The sequence below is a fragment of the Olea europaea genome, unplaced genomic scaffold (assembly GCF_002742605.1).
Source record: "Olea europaea var. sylvestris unplaced genomic scaffold, O_europaea_v1 scaffold3774, whole genome shotgun sequence".
NCBI classification, from domain to species: Eukaryota; Viridiplantae; Streptophyta; class Magnoliopsida; order Lamiales; family Oleaceae; genus Olea; species Olea europaea.
In genome coordinates, this window is record NW_019257117.1 from 44,360 (window position 1) to 52,798 (window position 8,439).

The 8,439-nt window shown below is 35.8% G+C and overlaps 1 protein-coding gene and 1 pseudogene across 1 annotated transcript; one reads left to right on the plus strand and one right to left on the minus strand.

The window, feature by feature from the left end:
• Window positions 1–841: 841 nt before the first annotated feature.
• Window positions 842–5,121, plus strand: LOC111386907 (annotated as a pseudogene).
• A 257-nt stretch (window positions 5,122–5,378) lies between these two features.
• LOC111386908 (peroxidase 55-like) lies at window positions 5,379–7,077 on the minus strand. Its single transcript, XM_023011410.1, has 3 exons — window positions 6,842–7,077; window positions 6,224–6,415; window positions 5,379–6,125 (listed from the first exon to the last, which is right to left on the minus strand). Exons 1-3 carry the CDS (start codon window positions 7,040–7,042, stop codon window positions 5,550–5,552), a joined length of 969 nt encoding a protein of 322 aa, XP_022867178.1. The 5' UTR covers window positions 7,043–7,077; the 3' UTR covers window positions 5,379–5,549.
• Window positions 7,078–8,439: the final 1,362 nt, after the last annotated feature.

Consider the following 8,439-nt stretch of genomic DNA (forward strand, 5'->3'; position numbering starts at 1 on the left):
TAAAGATTTGAGTTTCCATTTTAAAATGTCAACCTTGATAAGAGGAGCAGTCAAAATCCTTATAAGTTAGTCTATATTTTTATCTTTATTCGATGTAGAATTATATCCCTCCAAATGCCCTCATTTGAGCAAATTAATTTTGAAATTTGTGTGCTCATTTAATGGGCTCTGATACTATATAAAAACTTATGGTTTCATCTTAAAAAGTTAACCTTATTAAAAGACGTATCGCAAGCCCTTATAAATTGGTTTATACTTTCATCTTTATTCGATGTGGAATTATATTCCTTAGCAATTTGTTTTCTACTAAGTTCGTTGTTTGAAAGTAACCTAACTATATTTATGTGAGCGAACTTCAAGGCGAATATGAAGCGTATGGATAGGGGTGGAGGGAGGGGTACAGGTCTGAACTTTAGGCCCTATTGATTTTGTAAGGTAAAAAAAATAAATAAATAAATAATGAATTTGTTTTTCTATGTATCAACCCAGTATTAAAAAAGAAAACGAAAAAAAAGGGGGGGTCTTCCCTAGCTCCCTTGCGCATGGATACAAGTTTGCTTTGGAGTGAGACAATCTATGAATAAGGAAGCAATATAAGTAGTCACTAGCAACGTTCTCAGAATGAATTATTTTTCCGTTCAAAAATATTAGATTTTTATAAATTGACATATACCAACTAAAAGATTCCTTCAATGTTAAGAATTTTTTGAACTTAAAGGCCGCACATTCTATATGTTTTTTTTTAGTACTTCGTTTAAGGTGATATTCAGCTCTTTAAGAGCATCTGATCCGACAGCTAAACAACACCGTACCAAACAAACGTCTTTTTCCAATCAAAATAACAAAAGAAGTATCTAAAATGACTTGAAAATATAAAACCATTGTTAACCAATTAGTCGATTATGGCGGTGCCCCATGAAAAAGAAAGACTATGGCAGCTTCTGCATGATTCAGCCACAAATTACTATCTCCAACATACGTATTTTTTTCACTTATTGCCACTGTTTTATTGTCAATCATTACTGTCCTTTTAGGATGGTCAACAAAAACCCATTTCAAATCGAAATATCCTTGATTTTCTCCATTAATATCTAAATTTCCTACCCCACACTAATACTCATTTTTATCTGCAGGAACCCGAAGCAAATTTATGTCTTTTACGGTAATTCTTATATCCTGATTGCTAGATCGACCGGAGAGTTGGTGAATTGACGATGGCCGGTTTGATGGAGAGATTTTCTTCATTTTTCAACAACAGATGGCTGGTTTTTGTTGCTGCAATGTGGATACAATCTTGTGCTGGAATTGGGTATTTATTTGGTAGCATTTCACCCTCAATAAAAAGTTCCTTAAACTATAATCAGAAACAGGTTGCAAGTTTGGGAGTGGCTAAAGATTTGGGGGATAATGTTGGATTCTTGGCTGGAAGTTTCTCTGAGATTTTTCCTTTATGGGCTGCTCTTCTTATTGGTGCTATTCAGAACTTTGTTGGATATGGCTGGGTCTGGCTTATTGTCAGCGGTCGAGCGCCGGTTTTGCCACTGTGGGCAGTAAGTATCGAATTGAACAATTTAATTTTCTTCAATTCTGATCTCGTCCATTGTTTCGTATGGATTGATTTGAAGCAAATTGAACTATTTATTGCCCTTGGATTTTTTATTTTAATCTTTTCCTGGAGTTATCTTTCTTCAATTGATTTGGATTAAAATGTTGGCTAAGCCTAAACTTGTATGAATAATTTTGTTTTCTTATTTTAGTGTGAAATGGAAGCAGTCACCTTATGTGGCATGGCAGGTGGTTATTTTATATATGAGTCAATAAAAAATTACCGCATCAAATAAACATTTGCATGTGTATGCGATGTCGTAGTGAGCGACTACGAATAACATTAATTGTCAAGATGAAGAACTTAGAGGGGGGGAATCATCTTAGCCCAACATGCTTTAGGGAGTAAAATATGTAGACATTTTTTCCATTCATGCATATTACATGGTTTTCTGGCTTTTTTGCCCCTTCATTTTCAATGAAATTAGTTAATCAGATCTAATTTTAGTTGACTCCAACTTGTTTTAATTCGTTCCGAGAACTTCATATATGGAAATTTCATATATGTCTTCAAGTTTCCATTCATATTCTGAAGCTTTCTAGCTTTGATTCATTCCTGACCAAAGAATATGTCAAAAGAGATGGTGTTTGACCTGTTTCTTTCCAAATTTCAGAGACTAAACTTTAGGACTCTTTTGCTTTCGAAAACCTCAGGATATTAGGATGAATATTGAATTACTGTCTGAAAGTGACCGACGGATTTATGTGTCCCCTAATTCGAGTATTATCTTCATGGCTCAATTAGTCATTTTGTATGTTGAATGTGGTGTTTTTACTGTGTTAGGACTGGCTTAAATGAAGAAGAAAATTCACTTTATTTTTATTTTTCTTTCCTTTTCATTGAAAAGTAAGGAGAAAGTTCTGCTGCAATTTTTATATTTAACACCAAATTGATGACATTTTGTGCTTATCTGCCAAGGATATCCTTCAAATTCTTTAACTGTGATTAAAATGCATTCAGTGTCTTTCTTGTGAATGTAGTAATCCACCTGAGAACCATGTTCAATTTATTCAAATGTTCTATTAGTTGGACCAAAACAGAAAACCATGGTTGGACAAGTTTTTGGACCATGGAACCTCATCATAGTATTCTAGGTTGCTTGTTTTGCTCATTTTCTAATTGAATTTTTGTTTGCTATTGATCTAGAAAGAAGGGATTAATCTTAATACACAAATGTCCTCAATTTACCATATAAATTAAAACATGCACGGCTATAAATCTGAAATAAAAGATGAGTCTTTTCCATTTTGAGATGATTATTACAGATTTGAAGTTTGGAGCCTTCCCTGCAAGTGAATTATAAAATTTTGTAGTTGTCTTCCATTTGACTGTCTTTATCCATTCACGTGCAGATGTGCATTCTTATATTTATGGGAACAAATGGCGAAACATACTTCAACACTGCAGCACTTGTCTCTTGTGTGCAAAACTTCCCCAAAAGCCGGGGTCCTGTTGTGGGGATACTAAAGGGTTTTTCCGGGTTGGCTGGGGCAATTTTGACTCAGATATACACTGTGATGCATTCCCCAGACCATGCTTCACTCATATTTATGGTTGCAGCTTGGCCAACGATAGTTGTCATTGCTCGAATGTTCATTGTCAGGCCCGTTGGAGGTCACAAACAAGTCCGATCATCAGACGGCCTTAGTTTCTCGATTATCTATAGCATATGCCTTATTTTGGCTGCTAATTTGCTGGGGGTCATGATTGTCCAAGATCTAGTTGATTTGAGCCAAGCAGTTGTTATAACCTTCACAGCAATTTTATTTATTCTATTGTAAATCCCCATTGCGATTCCCGTCAAACAGAGTTTTTCTGATGAGTTGAGAGTACCAGCAGAAGAGGCACTTCTAACCGAGTCACAGAAACAAGAGCCGAGAAAATCCATAGACGACGCTCAGGAAATCATATTCAGCGAGGTTGAAGATGAAAAGTCAAATGAAGTAGACTTGCTTCCGGCTTCGGAGAGGCAAAAAAGAATTGCTCAATTGCAAGCAAAACTAGCTCAAGCAGCTGCAGAAGGAGCCGTAAGAATTAAGAAGCGAAGGCCACATAGAGGGGAGGACTTTACCTTGATGGAAGCATTGATAAAGGCAGATTTTTGGCTTATGTTTTTCTCCCTTCTTTTAGGTTCTGGTTCTGGCTTGACTGTGATTGATAATTTGGGTCAGATGAGCCAGTCACTGGGGTACGATAATACCCACGTGTTTGTTTCTATGATTAGCATTTGGAACTTCTTGGGCCGCATTGGTGGCGGTTACTTCTCTGAGAAAATTGTCAGGTAAATTTCTAGCCACCTTTTCCCAGACATATACCTTTCACTCGTGTTTTGTACGTAGCATCACTTCAATAGACAAGATATAGTTCTTGTTTGGTATTGCTTTTAAGTACTTATAAGCAACGAGTCCTGTAGAATGTGTGAATAATAAGTGTCCTATGAAATGTGTGTCTAAAAAATATGTATGACCAGCTTTAGAAAAAAGTTAAGCAATGCCAAAAATGCTTCTATTTCTTCCTTAACATTGTTGAATACTGTCTAAGCTACCTTAACGCGCATGCCATTATTTTATTCATCTTGAATAGTTTCTCACACAATTTTTTTTACGGCTAAACAGAGAATATGCATATCCAAGGTCAGTGGCCATGGCAGTTGCACAAGCCATAATGGCAGTCGGACATTTCTTCCTTGCTATGGGTTGGCCCGGTGCAATGTACGTTGGAACTCTTCTAGTCGGGCTTGGCTATGGGGTCCATTGGGCGATAGTACCAGCTGCTTCATCAGAGTTATTTGGGTTGAAAAAATTTGGAGCTTTGTACAATTTCCTCACTCTATCGAGCCCCGCAGGTTCCTTAATATTCTCCGGTCTCATAGCCAGCAGCATATACGACAGAGAGGCAGAGAAGCAAGCTCACGGCCTTCATCACGGACAACATAATATGGAATCTGTTTTATTAAGTTTTGCCTTTATGGAAGAGCCTCTGAAGTGTGAAGGTGCCATTTGCTACTTCTTGACTTCATTGATAATGTCCGGACTTTGCATTGTTGCAGTTGTTTTAAGCATGATTCTTGTGTATAGGACAAAGACTGTCTATATAAACCTCTATGGAAGATCTCAAACATAAATTTTGCCTTTACAAGTATGGGATATATCCAAGATTCCTAACGAGTTCCGTTGACTATCCATGTTCCTAAAAGTATTTGTGGGAGAGAACAATGCAAGAGTACATCTTTCAGCTAGAGAGACGAAGGGTTACATAACGTAGTATACCACTTCTACATGTATTGTAATGTTGTGACCGAGACCTTTTATCATGACTTTTGCTTGTTGCATACTTTCATCTACTATCTACAGTTTTATGTTCTGCAGTTGGGAGCCATCTGGTGGTTGAGTGAGATTTGTATCGTGTTCAGTTGTTGTCCGTATTTCTAATCTTCGACTCAATGAAATTCTTTGGAGAAATTTTGATTCCAAAGGCCAGTTTACTGAATAATTCTATTGCTATTCTTGTTTTTATCAGATGTTTCATTTCACAGTTTCAAATGTTCTTCATTATCATGTCCTATATTGTGGTTCACAAGATTTTTCTTCCTGTTGAATTTGTAGTACTTTATTACTATCTGTAACCAGCTTTTTGGCATTTGGCTTTAAATTACCCGAACTTCACATGGTAGAGTAAGTGTATACAGAATAAGATATCACGTTGAATAACTTTGTCTAATAACTTTCAAAAAGAGAAAAAAAATAACTTTTTGTTTAAAAATATTCCACGGTTATACATAAATAGCATTATTTTGAACTCTGATTCTTTTCTTTGAAAGTGAATTATAAAAAACCAGAACACAGATTGTCTGCACAAAGTAGAAACCTGTACATAATTTATGTATTTCGGTCCAGAATCATTAAATGGGTATCAATTTTTTTAACTTTGTGTGAGATTTGATTTATGAATTGAATCTTGTACAATCCAACCTTATTTCTCCTTGATTTCCAGTTTTAACATCTACCCTCCCAAGCTTCCTCATTGCAGTGACAAAAGCTCCGTTGAAGACAGATGGGTTCCTCGCGAAATCATTTACCGTAGGTTGGGAATCTGGGTCGGTGAATAGAACCTGATCTGAAGTGAACAAGCCCTTCCCTCTGACCAGATTCTGGAAGTAGGTGTTGTCGAAAGTTTGAGGAGTAACAGGATCCATGTTTATAGCTATGGACGGATCGACATTTTGCGGGCAGGATAGCAACAACTGCTGTGCATAGTTTGAATCCAGGGTCGGGTCAACAGGGGAAGATGATGAAAACGAGTAAATGCGGTTTGCAAAACGATTGCAGTGGGAAAAGCCAATAGTATGAGCTCCTGACAGTGCAATCATGTCAAGTTGTGATAGATTGTGTTTGGCAAACATGGCATTGAGGCTGTTGAGATCGAAGTTCGGCTCTGGTAAGTTTCCAGCTACTTGAGATGCTTGAGAGACGAGTCCGTCTCGCCTTCCCAATTCTACGGCAAATGGAAAGCCTCCCGCCTGAAAAAATTTGAAGAACATCGGAAAGAGAATGTGAAGAGAGTATGAATGAAAGAAAATATTTATCGAGACGATGATGAAGGACATTGTTTGATTACCAAAACGACCACGTCTCGAGCAGCAATGGTTAAAATGTCTGCACATGAAACTACACCAGGGCACTGCTCCTCGACTGCTTGTTTAGCCTTGATCACAGTATCAAAGCCATCTCCAGCCAGGGAAAGATTATCTGGAGCATCCTTTTCAGCATCATTATTTGGTGAAGCTATGAGAACAGAGGCATCACATCCCTACAAACCAGAACAGATGGATCAATTTATGATCTGATGAATCGACTCTTTACAAGTAACACGCTTCAACTAATTTCGCTTATTTCAACATCAGATATCTACCTTTCTAATTTCTCAATTGTCAGAAAATCATCATTAAAATTGTCGTCAATTCTAAGACTAACGTGCAGTTCATGCATAATTTAATCTGTCGCATCCTTTGATTCAATTTAACAACTTAAGATATAAATTGTCCAGACTCGGATATTCGAACTGATTTTCATAAGAAATTGTCAGCATTTACCTCATCCTACTTTGTCATCTGGTATCTACAGAACTTGGAATATAGACATTTTTACATTTTTTAGGACATGACGAGCATGTATTAAAGAAAATAAAATAAAATAAAATAAAAAAGAAATTCTTTCTTAGTCGAGAATAACGTACCTCAACAAAACAGTCGTGGAAAAAAAGACGAAGAGTCGCCGGAACTGTGACAAATGTTTGGCTTAACTTTGTGGCCACAGCCTGCCGAACGATGGCTTCTACGTTTGGACAAGTTGAACTGTGAAAATTCTCCACCAGTTGCCCTTCTCCTCTCGTTGCAAGTATCAATACAATAAACGAACAAAACCCTTTCCATATCATCTCTCTCTCTCCCTCCCTCCAGCTTGTATATGTACTTAATGTGTGTTGTGTGTGTGTATATATTGAAGCGGAGGATTATAATAATGAAAATAGAACGATGACTATTCGAACAATGTTTAGTTTCTGTTATACAAGGTTTATTGGTTATGCCTCAGCCACATTTAATGATTATAATAATCAAAATAGAAATTATTTCTTTTACAAAGGAAAAAAATAATTTTTCCCTAGTTGGTATATACTTAAAAAACCTTTTTCCCCTTAGTCTGAGTTAATCTTAGGAAAATTACTTGTTATAAGTGACTCTAATAATATACTTAAAACTTTCATCTAGAAAAAAAATTAAAACTTAAAATTTATTTAACCATATCCAAGGCTAAAATTAGTACTGGACATAATAACTTACTTATGTATATTTAGCCATTATTTGCTTTAGATTTAAAAAAAAAAAAAAATCATTTTTTTAACCAAATAGGGAATTGCATTATTAACTTGCCATTACAGGTTGGCATCATTGCATGTTAAATTTTTTTATTTTTTTAAATTAAGCTATGAAACTTAACCTTGGGAAATTTCTCTGTTATGGTATTCCATTGAATTACTTCCTTTATTAACGTTCAATTATGGGATGAGACTATTTCGATCAACTAATGCTAAACAATTTGATATGGTATTGTTTAAACTCCGAGACTATGATCAAATGGCAAATGATACAATTAGTAAGCGTTTATCGCATTAAAAACAAAGAAGAAAATAAAAACCTTTTTACAACCATAAAAATCGACTTCTCAAGCTTTGCGTCAAATTGAATAATGAGAACTGGTAATCTTTCTTTTAAATTATTACAATCTAAGCCATCAGCAATGTTTATATTTTATCTTTTCTAGTGATGGCAACAGGGCGGGTTTGGGACGGGGTGGCGGCTTGCCCCGTTTATTATTATTTTTATTTTTCTCTTCATGGGGCAGGTTCTTTCACCTCATTCAAGACAGGGTGGGGATTTTTGCCATCGCTGATCTTATCTCAATTTCTAATTTGACACTAGCAAATAAAAAGAACCATGTACTATAAGATTTTTCGAGACCGAGAGAAGCTATGAGAGAAAAAGCCAATGAATTTGTACTTGAAATTTAATAATGTTCTTCATAGGTCTTGTAATAAAGTGTTGAAAAATTAAACTCAATTATTTAATCATAATGGTAGTTGATGCTTGCATTTTTAGTCAACAACAAGAAGGGTTAATTCAGAGTTTAATTGCACTTTGGTGGATTGATATGTTTAAATAAGTGAAAATGACATACTAACAAATCTTGGTTATTTCCACATGGAGAACTTAGTTATTCTTACACGGCATTGCAATGTCCTAAGGTCAAACTAATACAATTTCAACCAGTTTTTGG

Bases quoted from the DNA above. Each gene is read 5' to 3' on its own strand.
- LOC111386908 (XM_023011410.1), bottom strand. From the start codon at position 7,042: ATGATATGGAAAGGGTTTTGTTCGTTTATTGTATTGATACTTGCAACG. The intron at 6,416-6,841 runs GTACGTTATTCT...TCTGGTTTGTAG, and splicing joins TCCACGACTGTTTTGTTGAG to GGATGTGATGCCTCTGTTCT. The intron at 6,126-6,223 runs GTAATCAAACAA...AAATTTTTTCAG, and splicing joins CTCGAGACGTGGTCGTTTTG to GCGGGAGGCTTTCCATTTGC.